Genomic DNA, 21,975 nt, shown 5'->3' with positions numbered 1-21,975 from the left:
CTATTTAAACCCACACAGAGTTTTGTTTCTTCTAATTTCCTCAGCGACTTAGGTACCTGCTTGTTAAGTTTTCATCAGATCACTGAGTACAGTCCCCAAGCCTGACCCTCAGCTCCTCTTCCAGGCCATTGCGCAGAGCAAGCATTTCCTGCTTCAGTGGCATCGTCAGATCTCCACTCAGTGGGCTTCACAGAGCAGGCCAATTACAGTTAGACGTGATTCAGGTGAAGTTGTTTCAAAGCAATTTAAGCAAAGGAAAATGAGACTTTGATGTAGACTTTCACTACTTCAAAAGCAACTCTGGAACAGAGTGGGAAAGATCCTCAGCTGTGATCCTTGTATATCCAAACTTTCCCTATCTTGGTACCAGTAGTCAGCTTGTAGCAGAAGTCTAAGAGAGAGTTCCCAGAAACCCATGAAGTCCCAAGTTTTCAATTCTGTGATTATTTCAGCAACATGTGGCTTATTTCAAAGTTACCCTATGCGGTATATTGCTTAATTCAAGTCTTCATGGATATCCTATAGATAGTACAGTGGGACATAATGGGTTAACCATGGGCATGTTGTCCTCTTCCATGGCTGCACAAAGATGCTGCTACCATTCCTTGGCTCATGTGAGAAAGTTTTGCAGATTTTTATTATTGTTGCTTTTTTGTATATTTATATCATTTTATATCCAAATCAGAGTTCTTGATTTTGCAACATCATAAAATCAGAGAGAATAGGCAGGTTTGAGGTTGTGATTTACAGTGAGTCTGTCACTTCTTCCTGGCAGATGGGGGTTAAACTATTTTACAATTGTCATATTTCACAGGGCCTGAACTTATATGTAAATCTGCTCATCTTTTGTTCTTGTTATTTCAAAAATATTGTCTTTATAGATTTTTGGTAGATGAATTGTCCAGCATACTTCATTTTATATACTCTTCTTATAAATGTGTATGATTAGTGCAGTTGAAATTAAAGTGCTAAGTTCTAACTGGCATAATGACAGTCAACAGGATGAGCCCTTCGAATAGTTTTTGGAGATTTAATACAATGACAAAGCAAATGTAACTCAGGAGTACAGTAATATCTCTCACCATCCCCCTCCTTCACCCATTGGAATTATTTTGATTTATTTTGATTAAAAGGTGTCTAGAAGCCACGGCAGTTTTGCAGGATGCAAAAATTATTGCAGAAACTTCCTCTATTAATGGAAATTATTAGAGGATGGAAATGGTACTCGAGCAGCAAGAATGACATTAATTATGCGAAAAGCAGTTGTATCTGGCAGTTGGCAAGCATGCATTATTCTTCAACAATCTTCACGGGTTTGTGTCCAGCCAGCATTAGAAATCTAAAAGCTTTTTATTTTGGCAAGTTTTTCATAGCACTTGGACTCCAGCATCTAGATAAAAGATCATTTGGAAGGAAATTATGTTGGTGAAATTGAAGAATTCAGTAATGAGTTCTGTGTAGATGAATCAATGCCCAATTAAATGATTATATCAAATTTAACTTTAAATGTTGACTTAAAATAATCACATTTTACAGACTTTATAATATACTACATATACATCTCATGAGAAGAACAAGGTCTATGTTCATCAGCCGGTGGAAGAATAGAGTCCTCTGATTGATCCAAGAATCTGACTAATGAGAGAAATTCAGGACATGAGTAATTACCTATCTACAAAGATTTAGAAAAGAATGTGGTAACCTAGCTTGTTTCCACAGTTCCCATTCTTCTGCAACTTTTCTCTGTTTCTTGGGTTTTCTTCTCTTTCCCTGTCTCCATTGCCTTTGCCAGACTCCCTTCTCTGGTTATCAGCTTGGGAATGCTGGCACCAGCTCTTATTGAATCTGTTGTTCTTGCGCACTACTTGTTCTGCCTGTTTGTATCCTTTCACAACAATAAATGCAACCAATTGGAGCAACATTCATTGCCTCGCTCATTCTCTCAGTCTGCACCCACTGAGCCCTTGCCATGTTTATGGCACTAACCTGACCACGCAAGAGTGACCAAAACTAAGGACATGGGCATCCTGCCATAGTCACTAAAGTGCATGTTCAAGATCCACCAAGTCCCCTGAGACCAGATTGTTGAGTAAATATGACAGGGGCATGATAAAGCTGGAAAGTTAGGTTGCTATAGGTTACTAAAGGCCTTGAATATAGCAGCCATAGATGAAATAGATTTGCAAGTTTGTAGGTAACTATTGAAGTGTGTGTATGTGTGTGTGTGTTTGACAGGCAGAGTGGACAGTGAGAGAGAGACAGAGACAGAGAGAAAGGTCTTCCTTTGCCATTGGTTCACCCTTCAATGGCCGCCGGGGCCGGTGCACCACGCTGATCCGATGGCAGGAGCCAGGTGCTTCTCCTGGTCTCCCATGCGTGTGCAGGGCCCAAGCACTTGGGCCATCCTCCACTGCACTCCCTGGCCACAGCAGAGAGCTGGCCTGGAAGAGGGGCAACCGGGACAGAATCCGGTGCCCCGACCGGGACTAGAACCCGGTGTGCCGGCGCCACAAGGCAGAGGATTAGCCTAGTGAGCCGCGGCGCTGGCTGTGTGTGGTTTTCAAAGCAGATTTTGACACAAGAATGTCAGTTTTCAGAATTTAATCTTTATAGTTCTGCCTCTGTCCTCATCTTGCCTTGATGGATCTTCCTAGATTTTGAACTGCACTGCTACAATAGGCAGTCACAAAATAATTTGTTTAATGTAATTTTGAAGAAAATTCCTATCTGATTCCAGAATTAATGGTAAGAAAACTTTGTGAATTAGATACAAGTAGTACTGTATATTGAGATCAACAGCAATTATGTCCAATGTGTTCAGTAACTCATCCTATCAGATAAGGTTTCCCTATTAGTCTATTGTTTTGAACTTATGTGAATCTTCCCTTACCCTAAGCAATTACAAAATTAAAGTTTCTAATGGTTTCAACTTTATACTGCAGATCTAAGTTTAAATCTAGTTGTAGAAGAGTTTATAGATTTTTTTTAAAGATTTACTTATTTATTAGAAAGGCAGAGTTACGTAGAGAGATCTTCCATCCTCTGGTTCGTTCCCCAAATGGCCACAATAGCCAGGTCTGGGCCAGGCTGGAGCTAAGAGCCTGGAACTTTTTCTGGGTCTCCCAAGTGGGCACAGTTGCTGAAGGAATTGGGCCATCTTTGCTGCTTTCCCAGGTACATTAGCAGGGAGCTGGATCAGAAGTAGAGCAGCCTGGGACTCAAACCAGTGCCCATCTTAGATGCTGGCATCACGTGTGGCAGCTTAACCCACTAAGCCACAATGCTGGCCTTTGTTTTATTTTTAAAGGATATGAAAAAGGGACCATGTAAACAAAAGTGGTATTATTTATAAGACATAGCTATAAGACAGTTGTCATAAGGGTAAAATTCCCTTAAAAATGTTTAATGTTTTCTATTATCTAACAGATTTGTTTCAAAAACCTAGCTGGCTATTAAGTAATCTGTTTAATTCTTTCTGTTAACTTCCACTGAATAGATGTTTGAGAATCCTATTTCATTGACTCAATAAATATTAATGAACAAAATGATATGCCAGGCCTTAAGAATGCAATGGTGCAAAAAGAATTCATTGTCCTGAAGTCATAAAGCTTACAGTCTGGAGTCTTGTGTAAACCACATTAACTGACGGACACCTGTATGAATAACTGAAAAATATGCATAATCCAGGCTCTTTTATATAAAACAGGATGTTTATTAGAAATTATGTTTTCTACACCAAAAAGTCACACACACACACATACACACACACACACACACGTCTACAGCTACAAAAACAAATATTGCTAGGGCATTAGAGTTCAGTGACATGGCCATAATGACCATAAACACATTCAGGGTGCTTATGATAGTCTCAATTTCACATACTCTGTTCTGTTGCCACTGTAGGGTTACTTGAACTTTGAGATCTTATGTCTCAGTTCTTCATCAAGGGTATAGAACAGCAGCATCCGTAGTGGTCACTACCAACATATGAGGCAGCATAAGGAGGAGGAGAAGTGTTGCCTTGGGGTCAGGTGGATCTCGGTTCAAATCATGGCTTTGCCACTGTATGAATGAGGCAAGCCACTTCACTACCTCTGAACTCTCATTTCCTCAAGTGTGAAAGGAGGCTACAATGAAAATCACAACATTGATTGTGACTCACCATACCAATTATACCATGTTCCTGAGTCCTTCCTTTCTAGAAACTGGAAAAGAAAGTGACCAAAACTTGCCCACTGACTGAAATAGAAAAAAAGATTATTGGAAGCTAAAAATTTTACATACATTTGATGTTTTGTCTTCATAAAGGAAAGTATATCTCAAATATGCTACAGAGTTTAAATATCCTTTGTAGGGCCTGTCATCTGAAAAGACTGCTATGAATGCATGGAAATAGACTATGATATAATTTTAGGTTTTGGCATATTTTGAGGGTCTACTATGTTTATTTGGGGATGAGTAAAGAATATTGCCATACGTAGCATGCAAGGCTGTTGCCTGTGATTCCTGCATCTCATATGGGCACCAGTTCGAGAACTGGCTGCTTCACTTCCCATCCAGCTCCCTGCTAATGCACCTGGGAAAGCAGCAGAGGATGGCCCAAGTGCTTGGGCCCCAGTGCCCATGTGGGAGACCCAGAGGTAGCTTCACCCTCGCCCAGGCACGGCCATTGCAGCCATTTGACGAGTACCCAGGGGAAGGAAGATCTGTCTCCTCTCCCTCTCTCTCTCTAACTCTACCTTTCAAATAAATAAATGAGAAATTGGGGGAAATGAGAATATTGCCACAAATAATCAAATAAAACATTGAGGAATAAATGACTCACATCAAACATCCAAGAAACATTTAGAAAGCAAAAACTAAGTACCTGATACAGCTAGCTAGTGATTGATTGGTGTCAACAAATGAAACTCCACCAGATTCTTCTGACTCCACTCCCGGAGGATACAGGACAAATGACAGACAGATTTCTTAGGATATGCTTTCCCTAATATCTTTTATTATTCATCTTTTCATTTGCCTTTGTCTTTTCTCATGCATCAGTTTACGTTTTAGCTAGTGTTGCATATCTCTATTTGTAGGTAGACAGATGGGGGAAAGGAAATGAAAAATGGTATCTGGTTCTTTAATTAAAGATGTAGAGCCAGAGTTTGCTCTTCAAGCTTACTGGCAAGGCATATACCCACACATGCACAATACACTCACACACATGCACACACACAAAGTGCATCTGATAGATGGAGCCAAATTTGTAAAATTGTATCCACAATCATAGTTTCTATGGTAACTGTATCTTAGGCCCAGAAACAAACAGAGCTGGCAGGAGATGTCTGATTTTATTTTATGTGAAGACAATCATCACAGGGATAATTCAGGTTATTAAGATGCCCTGGCCCAATGTACATATAGCTAGTACTCGGATGGTACTAGCATAAGATTTGACACCTAAATCCAAACATATTCTTTATAATTTCATAATGTTGTAGATGGATTTTCTGTCTTTATAATTCAACTATAAAGTTTTGTACATACATATAATTCCTGTTTTAATGAGGTGTATTAATGAAGTAGAAGTGGCCAACATAAATGTGGAAATTATACATTAAATAGCTTTCATAAATAGGTAAAAGAAGAAATCTCAAGGATTTCCAGATTGTTTTTGTTTTGTTTTGGGAGGCAGAGAGAGGAAGAGACAGAGAGAGGGAATTCTCATCTACAGGTTAACTCCCCAAATGCTGGCAACAGGTAGGGCTGGGCCAAGGTCAAAGCTGCAAGTGGAATACAATCCAGATGTCTCACGTGGGAGCAGGAACCCTGTTACCTGAGCCATCCCTGCTTCTTCTAAGGCCCTCCATTAGCACGAAGCCAGAGTCAGGAGCCAGAGCTAAGAGCTGGAGTCAGGAATTGAACCCAGTACACTGACATGAGATATGGATGTTTGTACCGGTGTCTTATTTGCTAGGCCAAATGCCTGTCTCAGGGATATTTGTTTTAACTGTGATATTTTATAAGGCAGTAAAATACAGCAACAAAACAGTTACTAGATTACCCAAGAGTTATTTTTTAAATATTTTATTTGCTGTATTTTCTAAACTAGCAGATGTTCTAGGCTAGTCTATGAGCTGAATACCCAGTTATTTGACAAAATTACTGAAATCAAATTAGAGAAAACAAACACTTCAGAAATAATAGTTTGAACTAATGCGGGTTCTTTTGCCTCTCTGGATAGCACATGTGTAAGCATGCAGCTCAGGCATAATGTCATTATCAAAGAGAAATAATTAAGCAACCTATTTTGGTAAGCTGCTGCTTCTTCTAAATATTGCCCTTATTTCCCTCCAAACATGTAGCATTTTAGCAGAATATCTTCATGCAAGGAGATGCTCAGAGTCAAGTTTCAGAGTTTTTGTTTTGTGGATTCCTTTCAACATCTTACAGCCCAACCTTTAACTAGGTAAGAGCAGTGGAACTGAAAGAAATGTGAAACATTGCTGGGAAACTATCTGTCGTGATACCAACTGAAAGTGAAAGGCTCATTTCCTAAAATGGCATCTCAATTTTTATACTTTGCATCTTAGTGTTACGATGTGTCTGGCTGCCTGGAGCTCATTTTTTTGGTAATGGATCTGGGTAAGACGTATTTGTAGCTGAGGACGTTATATGGAGTTGAATAAGCTGTATTGGAACTTTGCACGGCCTTTGCATCTCAGCGGCTTTTAAATTTCATGGGGAAATTGGCTTATAGGACATAAATTACAACATGGAAAAAAAATGTATCCCAACTTGTAGAAGCTAGAAAACATGTTAATTTTGAATTATTTCCATTTTCATCATAGATACTTCCAGAAAATCTGATGTGGCTTTTTAAAAAATTTTATGAAATTGTTTTGAAATGTTTCAAAGGGCAGTTTATCTACCCTTCTCCTGTTAATCTGCAAAGTGAATAAAAAGGGGGAGAGGCAGTGGCCCCTTTAGAACATTGCTTTATAAAACTGCTGACTCGAGCAATGCCAGGAAAATACTTACTAATTTAAGAAGTCCTATATGTAAGTGGCCAGCTCCTTGCATTTGTAGAGAAGACTCCTAGCTGTATTTTAACAAGGTTCTTCACCCCTAGCTGCAACAGGCATTGAGTGAGTGAAATCAGGAGAACTCTCACGGTCTAGAAGCATCTTAATTCAGCATTCTTCCCAAACACCAAGTCCTTGTCACAGGCTGTCACAGTCCTGCCAAAGAGGGCCACCACGTGCAAGGCACACCAAGGTATGAGCTCTTCAAATCGTTTTAAATGAGCTCTCTGAAGTTGTACTTCCTGAGCCCTGTCAGTAAGAGAAAGATAAATAGGCTCAGAGTCCAGTCATACATTCTAATGTTACACTGTTGTGTAAAAGGCTAAGTTTCTGTTATGGCTTAAGTCAAGATTGTTTCCATCAGACCTATATTTAGGTCATTACACTTAAAAAAAAAAAAGCTTGCATGATCCCAAGTAAGATAAAGGGCTTTTAAAAAATTAATTGGATTGAAGCCGCTGACCTTATTTTTCTGTGATGAGGGAAATTACCTAATAAGGAGTTCTTCAGGCAGGAACATTTTGGAATCTTGTTGAGCACAGAGCAAAATGAGAAATGAGCATGTGTAAATGTCTGAGCCTGTTTTTCCTCCCCTCACTCCCTTCTCAAGTGGCCTGACTTCCTAAGGACTTAGCTACAACTTCTCATAATTAGCTTCTCTTTGGCAGCTCTCTATCTCCAATCTCCTACCCTCCATTTACGACTGAGTGTGGGAATGTTTGTGCCCAACCCACTAACCCATATTGCCACGATTTCTAATTGGGATATGAAAATTTGATCAAATGGCAGGAGATTAGATAAATTATGACTTACCTATCCAATGGGATAGATATCCTTTAAAACTCATGTTTTTGAAAAGTATCTTACAGCATAAAAATACCAATAAATGAATGAGGAAAAAGCTCTGTATACCATTAAAATATGGCTATGGATATATTATTCATTTATCAGTGTTATAGAGGTCTTTCTTGGGTGGTTTTCCACAGTAATCATTTAGGAAGAAAAAAAAACAGTCAAGCATATTTTTTAAATAATGGAACACAAATTTATTCCCGTGATTTCCACTAGCGATTTGTCCCTGAGGGACATGACTTCCCATCTCCATGTGTTACAGATAATACTTAGTATGATGCCCCAGAGAGAGAAACAAATGCTGATTTACTTGAAAATATTAATTCTACTTCATAAGCATGAAATCATAAGACAGTACAACCAGTAGTTATTTATTACAAGGCTGTAAATGTTTTCAATACTATACATTATGGTTCTCTCTCTCTCTCTTCATTGATCCACTAAAATCACTCTCAATGAGTACAAGTCACCATCTTATTGCAGTTCCAGCACATACTTTCATAGATGTTACTCTTCAGCTGCACAGAGCAATACTATTCTAGCTAATTTAAACATGAACAAATTTATGCTGTAGTATGACACTTTATAGAACCATAAGGAAAGTTAAAGAAACAAGTCCTTGGATAAGCATTCAAGACTGATTTTCCAAGACACACTATAGGACCAAGCTCCCAAGGAAGCTGTTGCCACTTCTGTACAGGAAGCTTTGGGCTCCAGAGCCATAAAATGCCTACATTAGGAGCTGCCATGGTTAAGAAGGTGCCAAAATCAGGAAGCCACTTCTGCTTCCAACTCCAAAGTCAACTATAAAAGTTACACTGCACCCCAGAAACTACTGATGGTTCATTGCTAAAGCTACCACAGGAAAACCAAGCCTACTTTTAGAGACTCTTCCCAGGCTAAACAGTGAAAATGAACCCTCTGCCTCAATTCCAGTTCTCAAATGTTGTGGCCTAACTTAAATCACAGCCAGTACATTGGCTGCAAGGGAATTCTGGGAAAGACAGTTTGTAGCTTTCCATGCTGTGCAGTTCAGGGTGACAGTCTACAAGAAGGGAAGGTTGGGTAACATGTTCCAACACACCACATACAGGACAGCCCTTGTCTTGCTAAAGCTCTTGACTACTTGTGACACTATTACCCACTGCCTCCTTTCTGTAGTAATTCTTTCCTCTCCTGGTCTCTTCTTGACCAACAGTTGTTTGTTTCTGAAACTTCTTCAACTTTTTTTTTTTTTGCCTGCCCCATGATTGATAATGTTCCTTAGAATATTAGCAGTATTCTATCTTCTTGTTGCATGTCTTTTCTTCTATTGCATCTTTACAGACTTTTCCTTGGCTTTCTTTTTCCTTGATTTCAGCTACCATATATATGCTGAATGTTTCCTAATTCTACATCTCTAGTCCACACTTCAGAGTTGCAAGACTTTATATTCTTTTTTTATTTAAAGATTTTTATTTATTTATTTGAAAGTCAGAGTTACACAGAGAGAAGAGAGAGAGAGAAAGAGGTCTTCCATCTGATGGTTCACTCCCCAATTGGCTGCAACAACCAGAGCTGCGCCGATCCGAAGCCAGGAGCTTCTTCCAGGTCTCCCACACAGGTGCAGGGACCCAAGGAACTGGCCCATCTTCTGCTACTTACCCAGGCCATAGCAGAGAGCTGGATGGAAAGTGGAGCAGCCGAGACTAGAACCCGCACCCATATAGGATGCCGGCACTTCAGGCCAGGGCGTTAACCCACTGTGCCACAGTGCCAAACCAAAGACTTTATATTCAACTATCCTTAAGACATCTCCATTGTATAGCCCTGATCAAGCTAAATGTGTCTAAATGTTCCCACCTCCTACTCCCAAATGGTTTCTTCCTTTAGTGTAGCCCATCTCATTGCTAAGTTTACAAACTTGGACAATATTCTAGACACACCCTTCTCTTCAATCCAGTCAATATTATGGTTCCCACCTCTTTAGCATCCTTCAGTCATTCTCCTGTCTGCATCCTTTGGAAAATCATCTCATTTAGGCCTTTATGATCTTTGATTCAGACCTCACTGGAACCTCTACACAATGCCAAGAATAATCTTTAGGAAAATACAACTGCTAGAAATAAGGTAGGAGAGAAATCTAGGGCTTGGTAATAATATTTTTAAAAATATTATGCAAAGGCATGATTCAAGAAAGAAATAATTGATAAGCTGGACTTCATTAAAATAAAATGTTCTTCTCTGTGAAAGACACTATCAAAAGAACGGAAAGAGAAGCCATCTACAGGGAGAAAATTTTTCAAAGACATATCTGATGAGGAAAAAAAAAATGATGAAAAAAATGAGCCAAAGACCTTACTAGACATGTCTCCAAAGATATTCTGATGCCAAAAAAAAGCAAACACTTTTATGTTATATGTCATCAGAGAAATGTGAATTAAAACAACAATGAGATATCACTGTACATCTGTTGGAATAGACAGAATCCAGAACTCTGAACACCACCAAATGCTGATGAGGAAGTGGAGCAACAGGAACCCTCATTCATTGATGATAGAAATGAGAAGTGGAATAGCCACTTTGGAAAGCAGTTTGGCAGTTTCTTACAAAACTAAACATATGCTTACCAGGTAATCTAGCAATCACAGTCCTTGGTATTAAGCCAAAAGAGTTGAAAATGTATGTCTTACAACAACCTGCACACAGATGTTTATATTAGTTTTAATCACAATTGACAAAACTTGGAAACAGCCAAGGTCTTTTACTAGAAAAATGGATAAATAAAAGGCAGTAATCCAGATACTGGAATAGCCCAAAAAAATAGAATATCAAGCCAATGAAAAGTCATGAAGGAAACTTTGCTGCAGATTACTAAGTTAAATAAGACTACATACTATATGGTTCCATCAACATGATATTCTACAAGATAGAACTCTTTTAAGATTTATTTATTTATTTGAAAGGTAGAGTTACAGAGATAGAAAGGGAGACAGAGATCTTCCACCTACTGGTTCACTCCGCAAATGGCCACAATAGCAGAAGTCAAGATCCCAGAACTCCATTTGGATCTCCTACATAGGTGACAGGGGTCCAAGCACTTGGACCATCTTCTGCTACTGTCCCAAGTTCATTAGCAGAGAATCTAACTGGCATACAATATGGAATGCTGGCATCACAGGTGGCTTTACCTGATGGACCACAACACTGGTCCCTACAAGCTAGAATTCTGCAGACAGTAAAAAGATCAGTGGTTTCCAGGAGTTTGGGATAAGAAGAAAGAACACAGAGGATTTTGGGGTGGGGGATGAATTGATACTATAATAGCAGATATATTTGTCCAAACCCATGAAACACATAACACCAAGACAAAACCCTAGTGTGAATTATGGAATGTGGGTGATTAGTATGTGTCAGTATAGGTCTATTAATTGTAATAATTGTACCACCCTGCTGGGGGATGTTAATAATGGGGATATGCTATATATTCATCGAAGCATGGAATATATGGACAATCTTTGTGCCTTCCCCTCAACTTTGTTGTAAGCCTAAAACTGCTTTAAAGACGTAGTCTTTAATACATTTGTAGTCAGCCACAGGGTAGGTACCTACACTAATTTTTTATGCCTCCTTGGTGTTCCACTTTTGTTCCCTCTACTTAGAATGCCTGCTCCTTATTCCTACATGCTTCTCACTTGAAAAACTCCTCCTCATTCATATTCAACTTTGAGGCGAAACTTCAACACCCAAATGATGCTGTCTTCAACTCTCCCAGGTGCTGCGTGCTTCCTTCGACTTCTACTCCACTAGTGATCTCATTGCACTATAATTGTTTGCAGGCCTGTCTCCTCGAGAAATAGTGGCTGAACTGCTTCATTGCTTTGAATACAGTGTCTGACATGGCATTGGGATATAGTAGATGCTCAGTAATCAGTGGCTTTGTCACTAATGTTTTAATATTAAAAGAAAAGCATACAAATGTCATGAGGGAATTTCAAAACATTGGTGGAAAGATGGAATTACAAGTTTATTTCATGCAGAAAACTTTATACGCACGTTTGTTCATAATATACATTTTTCATAAATTTTTGAAGACACTATGTATGTGTAGATTTCAATTCTTTTTGCATAAAAATAATCTAACCTTCTAATTCCATTTGTTGAAGTATACTGCCTCTCTTTTGAAGGCTGGCCCAAGTTCTGCTTCTCCTATGAAATGTTTGCTCACAGCTGCAGGCCTCGTGTGTGCTACTGTTGGTAACATCCTGAATGGTACTTGATCTTACATTGTCCTACATCATTATTTATGTATTTAATTTCTAATGCTTGTTTTCCTAATAAGACATAAAGTTCCTTGAGGACAGGATGATCGTTCATTTCACACAATATGCTAATATGCACGTAGGTAACTCACTAGAACAGCAACAGCCGTGGAGTGCTGCACCTGCAGGCACCAGAATACTGACGGCCATGGTCATTAGGCCAGGCCAGTTCTGGATAGCAGTGCTCGAAGAATTAACTTGGAGCTTTGTGACCACAAGGAAAAAATGACTTCTAAATGGCTTAAGCCACACTAGGGACACCTAGATATGGTATTTTACCAACAACCACAATTACTAATCTTCTGTGTAGTTCTCACATTCACCTGAATTCTTCCTCCATCAACAAAGTTTAAAAACTTACCTTAGAGTGGCTGAAGACAACACTTCCACCCTTCACTCCTTTTTCTCTGCTATTTATTTATCCCATCTGTCACCATCACTGCCACTGGTCTTTGGTGAAAGGACAGTGGTTTAAAATCCAGACTTTTATCCTAATGGAGAGAATTTTCCATCTCTATCTGTGTTGCTGTCAATGTATGTGTACTGTTCCTCCTTATGGAGGTAATGTAGTGGACATTTGTCCTCCTAAAATCTCCAGCTACTCCTGTTTTATGTGTTGCTGAAATATGAAGAGATTTTGTAAGACATACTCCAAATAGTGTCCTGCAATAATTAGACACCAAGGATAGTCTTTCTTATTCTAAATGCATGTGTATTCTTGTTTTGCAATGTCTCTCCCTAACCTCTGACCTCATTCACACACAGACATACACACACCATACACAAGCTGGGATGATAGTTTTATGGAGAGCTGGGATTTTTGGTCAGAAGAGAAAAACTTCCAGGTTGCAGAGTACTGTCTAGAAAAATCTTTCCCTACTGACCTTTGACACTGTTAATTTATGTTTACTAGCAAACTCCCCTCATCCCCAGCCAATTAGAATAATCCAGGTTTTCTATTTATCAATTCCATGCCCAATGTGTGCAGACTGCCCCAGTACAAAAGCAAGCATGTGACTGGTCCATAATACCACATGTGTTGATGGGAACAATGAGGAATTGATAAGCGAGCAAGTATTTTTACATACCTGTTATGTATTCATTCTGTGTTTGGTGGGTGTGATAGATACAGATGGATGAGAATTAAATGGATGAGAACAAGGTCTTTCTAAAAGAAAAGAACACTCTACTGAGAACTTACTGGGGCCAAAACAGCCCTTCAGGATTTCAGAGGTTGATGGAAAAGGATCCCCTAGAGGTGAACACAGGAAGTACATAGAAAGGATTAAAAAATGATGATAATAAAAAATAACCCTAGGTAAAACACACACACCCTCACTTCTATGTATCCTTTTCTGTTGGGGAAAACTAAGTGAAGTTCAAAGTGGTAAGGGGAGGAATCACAGATACTGTGGAGTAGATAGTTGGTTGTAACCAACCCCTGTTAATGAAGAAGTTTTCATAGAAAAAGTGCTTCTAGGCCGGCGCCGCAGCTCACTAGGCTAATCCTCCTGTGGTGCCGGCACCCCGGGTTCTAGTCCTGGTTGGGGTGCCGGATTCTGTCCCGGTTGCTCCTCTTCCAGTCCAGCTCTCTGCTGTGGCCCAGGAGTGCAGTGGATGATGGCCAGGTCCTTGGACCCTGCACCAGCATGGAGACGAGGAGAAGCACCTGGCTCCTGGCTTCGGATCAGCATGGTGCGCCGGCCGCAGCAGCCATTGGGGGGTGAACCAACAGCCAAAGGAAAATCTTTCTCTCTGTCTCTCTCTCTCACTGTCCACTCTGCCTGTCCAAAAAAAAAAAAAAAAAGTGCTTCTAAAATTTGATCCTTGTCACCGCCAAAGGGAGCATATGGTGGCACAATGGCTGACTAATACGGTGTCCTGGACAGGACTGTAGAAACAGAGAAAGATGTTAGGTAGCACTATGAATAAACTACAGACTTCAGTGAGCAATCATGTGTCAATATTGATTCACTTATTGCAAAAACTGTACCATGAGATAGTAAGATGGTAGTCATAGGGACTGTTCCATTTTTTCATGAATTTAAAGCCATTCTAAAACTGGAAGTATATTTTTTAAAAGAAAATATATATGGTCTTACAGCTTAGAGAAAATCCCTATCCTGGAGACAGGAAGGATGACAATGACCTTTTAGGAAAGATGTGACTTTGTGGTTAAATGCCACATTTGTGGCTCCATCATCAATTCCTATAGCGACACCGAGGTTCTGCTTGATTTTCCTTGTTGATTTTTGGCAGGCAGGAGTAGCATTTGTGCACTGATTATAATTTTCAGCTGCATTGTCAGTGACCGGGGTGTATAATAGATCGTCATCTCTCCATCTTTTTCTCTCCACAGGTGCCTGGAAAGGGTCCAGAGGGGAACGCCCACAGCCTCCGCTTTGATGGGATGGAGAGGCAGTATGCATCCTTACCCAGGTAGGCCGCCGACGGGCTCCCATCAGCAGCTCACCTGCAAAGCGAGTCTTTAGAGAAGTCTCCATGAAATAGAAATCTGCCTTTGAGATAGGGAATGTGTTACAATTCTGCATTGCAGCCGTCTGCTGCAGCCCCCGTGCCATCCTCACAACTGTGCTAATAATTGAAACACTTGTGGCTTATTTTTAAAGGGAGAAAATAGTATATCATTGCAATTGAACATGTCAGCAAGAATATTGGATACTGAATGGAAATCTTAAGCCATTGCTATAAAAATGGTATTGAACATCCCTGCATCAAGCTTAGAGATGATAAAGTAGTAAATCCTCTGTCCAAGGAGTTGCCCATGAGAAAGGGCAGGCCAGCCTTAACCTTGGCGTGTTAAAAAGCAGGGGAGAAACAGGAACCTGGGAAGGTGTTGGTGCTTGATTTAGAATCTGACCGAGCCCTGAAGGCAATAAGCAAATATTGCTGAGAGACACAGATACAGCAGGGGAAGGCAAGAACTGCGTGGGAAAGGTTCACTTGGTGATTCTGGCCTGGCACGATCCATTGATGCTGTAACTGGACACCCCTGCAAATGAGATGCAGCTCTCAAAGGTTTGCACTCTTTATCTGTGAGATGAGGAGTAATTTTAGTCTGCTATCAGGAGCCCAGGACAAAGAGGAAACCATTCCAGAAGCGCAGACAGTCCACCCACTATGGCAGCTGGAGGAGTTGAGAGTGTGAGAATTAGTGAGTTCAAAAAGGAAACAAAGAAAGGTTAATGCCAGCCAGAAAACTCTGAAGCATTTCTGAGTATCGCCTTGTAAAAGGGTGAGGAGAGGACCCCACAGAAAGCATGTTCACCGTGGAAGCTAAGCTGTGAAAAGTGCTAACTCAGAGAGAGAGAGAGAGAGTTGCTGTTTTGAGTTTTGTGTTGGTTATACTTTTGTGGGTGAATTTACAAAAATAACATCCCGAATGTTACAACATGCATAGCTAGGTGACCATCTGCTCTTACAAATAGCATGTGGCTTCTCCAAAGTAATAAGATCTCAAATCTACTGGAGAACCAATTTTTAACTCTGATTAGGCAGGCTATCCCAAGCGCAGTATGTAAAAAAGCTTCTTTGCCACTGTATTTAGTTTCTCTTCCTCTTTTCTTTCTTCTTCCTAATGTTGTCTCGACGTTTTTCCCTCATCTGTTATTTTATTCCTGTCCCTGTTTTTCACTGGCCTGGTATTTTGTCTTTGTTTGAGAAATGGAAGTAGTTTCCAAAATTTATTTTAAATACAAGATTTCCGGCTTTCACCGTCGAAGTGTATGGAAATTGTGGTTAAGGCAGATGGAAAGTATGTTCTTCTGAGAAGGGGGAGAAAGGAAAACTGGAAACAGTTTCATGTCTTTCTGGCCAACTTGCACTCAGAATGTAGAAATAGATTTTTCTTCTGCACGAATCAAAAGCACAGAAAATAACATTTAAAGTTCTAATTTCCTCATCCATTCATCCCCATAGAGACAGTAATTACCTACTCTGTGTTGGGCCCTGAGAAGGTGGAGACTGGAGACACAACCCTGACCATCCTCCGGTCTCTCTCGTTTAGTAAAAGAGGCAAGCAAAGGAGCCTTTTATGATAGTGGAAACAAACGCTTATATTAGTAGTTATTACTATTTATCCTCTGAATCCCTGAAATTCTCTGAGTGTCCAGCTCCTATTTCCATTCCATTTATAAGCCCTGAAATGCTCTATCATGGCTGACTCTAAACAAGTCTATTTTAGGAATAAACACTGCCAAGCAAATTTTATGACAACAGCACTACATTTATGCTGTTTGTGGCTCTGGAGCCATCATCAGAACACATGAATTAACCAGATCCTGCCAGCCCTGGAAACATAGCCGTCGAAAGGCAAACATCGTAGACTGGGCGTCCCCTCGTTCCTGAACAGGGTGGTAGGAAGGCTTGGTTGCACGTGCAAACAGAACTTTATAGTGACCTGGCAGCAGAAGTAGCCATGGGGGAGAGAAAAATTGGGTTCAGATGCTGGAGAAATCCCAGGCGCTGGTTTTTAGTTGGGGAGCTCCAAGCCGGGTCTCCGTCTCAGCCTCCCAAGGGGAGGTATAAAGCTGCCTCCCATGCTCTGTGCTCCGGTCCATGGGAGAGGCGGGCTCCATGCCGACCGAAGCGAATCTGGCTGCAGAGGTCCCACACTGCCAGCTTCGGAGCAGGTGTGCGGGGTCAGCTCTGAGTGTCAGTGACATTTACCCTGGTGTGCTCCTTCCTCCCCCGCCCCTCCCGGGGGAGAGTTGACTGTCCATTTAATTGAATCACACCAGCTTCACTGCTTTCCCCCTTTGCCAAGCGAATGAGGCACACACATCTCTGTAGGCACCGGATCCCTCTTTGTCACAGTGGCAGGGGGGCCTTGAAATATTTATGGAGTTAAATTTTTAATTAAAAATCAGAATAATGCTATCTATAGGAAGTCAGTGGCCAGCCTTCTGGAGGACTTAATCTGGTCTGACTGATAAGGTCTCTTCCTTGTGTCTGGAGCACATGCCAGGAGTTTTAAAGGTAAGCTCTCTAAAGGTGATTTGTCTTCCAAATGTGGAGCCATCATCAGAAACCAAATGCCTTACCATGCACACAGTAGGCAAGAAGCCCTAGACAGGGGCTCCCTCCTATGCTTTCATGTAGCTCTGTGCTCTTCAGAGCACAGCCATGCAGCCTGCCGCCACTCCGAGTGATACTTCACAAAATAGACCCGGATCCTAGGCCAGCACAGGACAGTTCCCACCATTGGTAGTTCAGAGGTTGCCTGAGGCTAAGGGCTAAGCAATGTTAAGTGTTGCTGTTAAGCAATGTTAAATCTTCTGCCTCCAAAGAAAAATGACTTTATTTCTTTTCTCCTGAGGGTGCTGTTTTGGAAAGCAGAGTGCGGTTGTAATACAACCTCATTAGCAAACACCAGGCCTTTACCAGGGCCAATGTTTTCCCAGCCTACCCAACCCCCAGTTTTCTTTAGGAGTAAACAGAACGAAATCAGCTTTCCCTTATTCTCACCTGACACCAGTTCTTACTCACCCTAGGTAAGTAGGGAAGTGGTTGTTTCCTAGGCTGCTAGAATGTGGGAACATCAAAGGATGTATTTTTGCAAACAGCTTCTTTTGCACTCCAGCCTGCCAGCCCCTTTCAATTCTCCCGGGCCCCATTCTGGTTTTACAGGCCTCCTCGCAGGCAGCCCCTTCGGCAGCTAACTCTCTGCTTTCCCATCTCAAGCCTCCATCATTCCCACCTGGCCCATCCCTGGCCCCATAGGACCCCATTATCCCCCTCTCTGCAGATGGTTCAGTGCATCGGCACAGGATGTTGCTCTTCCGGGCTTGTAATCAAGTGTACAGTCTTAGGGAGGGAGAAAAAAAAAAAAGCCCTGCATCTCTTGTCCCTGGCCCTTTGGACCTTGGCGGTCAGTGGTCACTGGAGAAACCATAAAATTGCGCTCATTGGCTCCACTGCAAGACACGCTGTGCAGCCCCGGCTGGGCCCTTACTGCTGTCCAGGATTTCTTTTATACATTGGTAAGCTCCCCCTGACACTCCTACCGTGGCACTCCTGTTAAGCTCCATGGAGATGACTAAGCCCACTCTCTGGAGATGACTCCACTTTATTGCCTTGATGACCCCGAGGCATCCTTCAGCAGCCCCCAACATCTGTGCCCTGCAGCTAACACTGTGGTGTCTTGACTCACACACACACACGTCCAGACAGGACCCAGTGAGGGCCTGGACTTGGCTCTGGCTACAACCAGAACCCCGCCTTCATCACTGATGTGGTATTGGCAAATAACCTAATTGCTCCAGGCTGTGTTTTCTTTTTTTCCCCTTTTTTTATTATGATTTTATTTAAGGTATATAATTTCATGTATACAGATTTAGGAACATAATGATACCTCCCACCCCAACTTTCCTCCCACCCCCACTCCTACCCTTCCACCTCCTTCCTCTCCTATTCCCTCAATTTTTACAATGATATTTATGCTCTTTTTCCCCTAGAAACCTTTTATGTAAGGAATACAAACTTCATGCATTTCATAAATACAATTTCAGGAACATAATGATTCTTCCCACCCTACCCACCCTCCTACTCACAGTCCCACCCTTCTTAGTTCTCCCTTTCCTATTCCCATTATTTCTTACTAAGATCTATTTTCAATCAATTTTATACACAGATTAACTCTATAGTAAGCAAAGAGTTCAACAAATAGTATGAAAAAAAACTGTTCAACAATTTTTTTTATTTCTCTTTTGATTTCTTCTATGATCCACTATTCATTCAGGAGTATGTTGTTCAGGTTCCATGTGTTTGGATATGTTCTAGATATTCTTGAGTTGTTGATTTTCAGCTTGATTCATTGTGGTCAGAGATGATGCATAGTATGATTTCAATTTTTTGAATCTGCTGGAGACTTGCTTTATGGCCAAGCCTGTGGTCTAGCCTAGAGAAAGTTCCAGGCACTTGTGAGAAGTATGTGTATTCTGCAACCATAAGATGAAAAGTTCTGCAGATATCTGTTAGGTCCATTTCATCTATAGTGTCAATTAACTCTGTCATTTCCTTGCTGATTTGCTGAATGGTTGATCTGTCCATTGCTGAAAGTAGAGTGTTGAAGTCCTCCATTACTATTGTATGCGACTCTGTGTCTCCCTTTAGATCCATTAACATTTCTTTTAAACAGCCAGGTGCCCTGTTATTAGGTGCATATACATTTATTATAGTCATATCTTCCTGTTGAATTAATGCCTTAATCATTGTATAGTGCCCTTCTTTGTGTTCAAGTCTATTTTGTCTGATATTAGGATGGCCACACCAGTTATTTTTTGGTTTTTGTTAGCATGGAATATCTTCTCCATCCTCTAACTTTCAGTCTATGTGTATCTTTGTTGGTGAGATGTGTTTCTTGTAGGTAGCAAATAGATGGGTTTTGTTTTTTAATCCATTCAGCCAGTTTGTATCTTTTAACTGGAGAGTTGAGGCCATTTACATCAAGTTAACTATTGATAAATAACTTGGCCCTGCCATTTTCCCATAAATAATCCTATTGTTTACTTTGTATTTCTTTTGTACTTTTATTGGGAGATTTTCTGCCTTCATCTTCTTTCATAGTGATGACCGTGTTTCTGTGTGTGTCACATCCTTAAGCATCTTTTGTAAGGCTGGAGGAGTGGTGACAAATTCTTTCAATTTCCATTTGTCATGGAAGGTCTTTATTTCACCTTAATTCATAAATCAGAGCTTTGCAGGGTACAGTATTCTGGGTTAACAGTTTTTTTCTATTAAGACTTGGACTGTATCTTGCCATTCCCTTGTAGCCTATGGGTTTATGATTAAAAGTCAGCTGTGACTAATTGGAAATCCTCTGAAAGTAATATTGGGTTTCTCTTGTGCACATTTTAGAATATTTTGTTTTATGGTAGAGAGTTTGGCTACAATGTGTCATGTGGAAGATCTTTTCTGGTCATGTCTGTTAGGAGTTCTATGTGCTTCCTATACTTGGATGTTGCTTTCTTTCTCCAAATTAAGGGAGTTTTCTGTAATTATTTCTCTAAAAGTGTCATATAATCTATTCTCTTTTTCCACACCTACAGGAACTCCTAAGACCTGTATATATGGTCATTTGATAATATCCCATAAATCTCCAACAGTTTTTTAGTTTTCTAATTTCTTCTTCTTGCATTTGGTCTGACTATAAAATTTCCAGAGATTTGTCTTCTCACTTGGGTATTGTTTCTTCTGCCTCACTGAGGCTGTTGTTAAGGCTTTCCACTGCATTTTTTATTGATCTATTGAATTTTTCATTTCCAATATTTCATTTTGATTTCTTTTTAAAATCTCAATTTCATGGGAAAAATTTTCAGTCATATCATGTATGATTTCTTTAATTCATGAGTTTGCTTCTGATTACTTCTAAGTCATCTTACGATAAATTTTTTGAATTCTGATCCCAGCATTTCTTCAGCCTCTTCATTTTCACATTCTAGTATTGAAGCATTGTTATATTCTTTTGGAGGCATCATGTTGTTTTCCTTATTCTTTTTTTTTTTTTTTTTTGAGTTTCTGTATTTATTTTTAGGCATTTGTGGAGATACTTGTTGGTTTTTTTGTTTTTTGTTTTTTGTTTTTTGTTTTTGCCTTGTGATGGCTTTTATCTTTGGACTATGCCTCTGTGGCTTACTGGAATGTCTGCTCTTTCAGTGAATACCCTAAGGTGTATGCTGGGTGTGGCCAGGAAGCTCTGTTCAGTACTCCAGGGTAAGGAAAATGTCCAAGGTGACACCCAAATTGGGCACGGGAAATCTTTTTTTTTTTTTTGAATCAAAGAGGAGGTTTAATCTGCTCTGTTGACATAGTCTCAAGCTTATCTCCTCTCCTCCAAGGAGACTGATGCCTGGGTGCTAGGCCCCGTGGGTACAATACTCATCTGCGCTGTCACAAGAACTACACAAAGGTTCCATGCAGTCCTCAGTGTGAGCACAGATCCTGTAGCAATGACCCTCACCAGGGAATCAGGGAGCCCCGAGTGTGTGGAGCTGCCCAAAGGGACTGCCCAAAGACCCAGCCACACACTGCACCCTCACACACAGCCACAGTGTTTTCACAATCCCAGCACACAAGGCTCCCACAGTCATGAACACCCAGCTAGAATCAAGCACCTCCTCTTGGCTGATTGCTGGGCATGAGGACTCAAGCTGGCACAGCTGTTCTGTATGTCCAAAACGGAACCCATCCCCTCTTGACTAGTTGCAGGATGCTGGTCCTGGGTGTTCAGGGAGAGAGAAACGTGCCCCCTTTTTTCCCTCTAGACTGCCAGGTATACTTCCCCCATAGGGATCCAAGCCTGACTCACACCAGGCTCTTCCTGCAGCTTTATTGCCAGTGGCTTCGGCTGCTGCAGTCTGGTCTCATTGCACTCTCCAAAGCCGGTGCTGAGGCTCTCGGCTGCTGGAGTCCTGAGTTGTGCACATCACACCTTCCACGTAGATCCACATTGTCCCTGTAATTCATGTGGAGTTTCCTCTGCCATTTTCTCCCTAGCTGCTCCCTGAGATTGTACTCTCTCCACTATTTTTTTTTAACTATCTTCCCCTAGACTCGAGCAGTAAGCTCCCTCCCTATTCTGCCATCTTGGTCTCGTCACTCTGTTTTCTAATCTGCAAATTGAGGACTGTATTAGGGCTTCCATATACTGCTGGTATTAATATTAAATACTAAAATGTAAGTAAAACCTGCAATGAGAGTCTGACATTTCACTCCTTATTATTCCATCT

The 21,975-nt window shown here is 40.8% G+C and overlaps 1 protein-coding gene across 8 annotated transcripts in view; it reads left to right on the top strand.

Moving 5' to 3' along the window:
* The window catches only part of PARD3B (par-3 family cell polarity regulator beta), a 1,151,792-nt gene that overhangs the window by 1,056,858 nt on the left and 72,959 nt on the right, over positions 1 to 21,975 (top strand). For all 8 annotated transcript variants that reach the window (XM_051849249.2, XM_070070340.1, XM_051849247.2 and 5 more), the window contains one exon: positions 14,586 to 14,665. In XM_051849249.2, coding sequence (XP_051705209.2) covers positions 14,586 to 14,665 — 80 coding nt within the window. The remainder of the gene's footprint in view (positions 1 to 14,585; positions 14,666 to 21,975) is intronic.

This window comes from Oryctolagus cuniculus, chromosome 3 (assembly GCF_964237555.1).
Source record: "Oryctolagus cuniculus chromosome 3, mOryCun1.1, whole genome shotgun sequence".
NCBI classification, from domain to species: Eukaryota; Metazoa; Chordata; class Mammalia; order Lagomorpha; family Leporidae; genus Oryctolagus; species Oryctolagus cuniculus.
The sequence above is the reverse complement of the archived record's forward strand: the minus strand, read 5'-3'. Positions and strand labels throughout refer to the sequence as shown.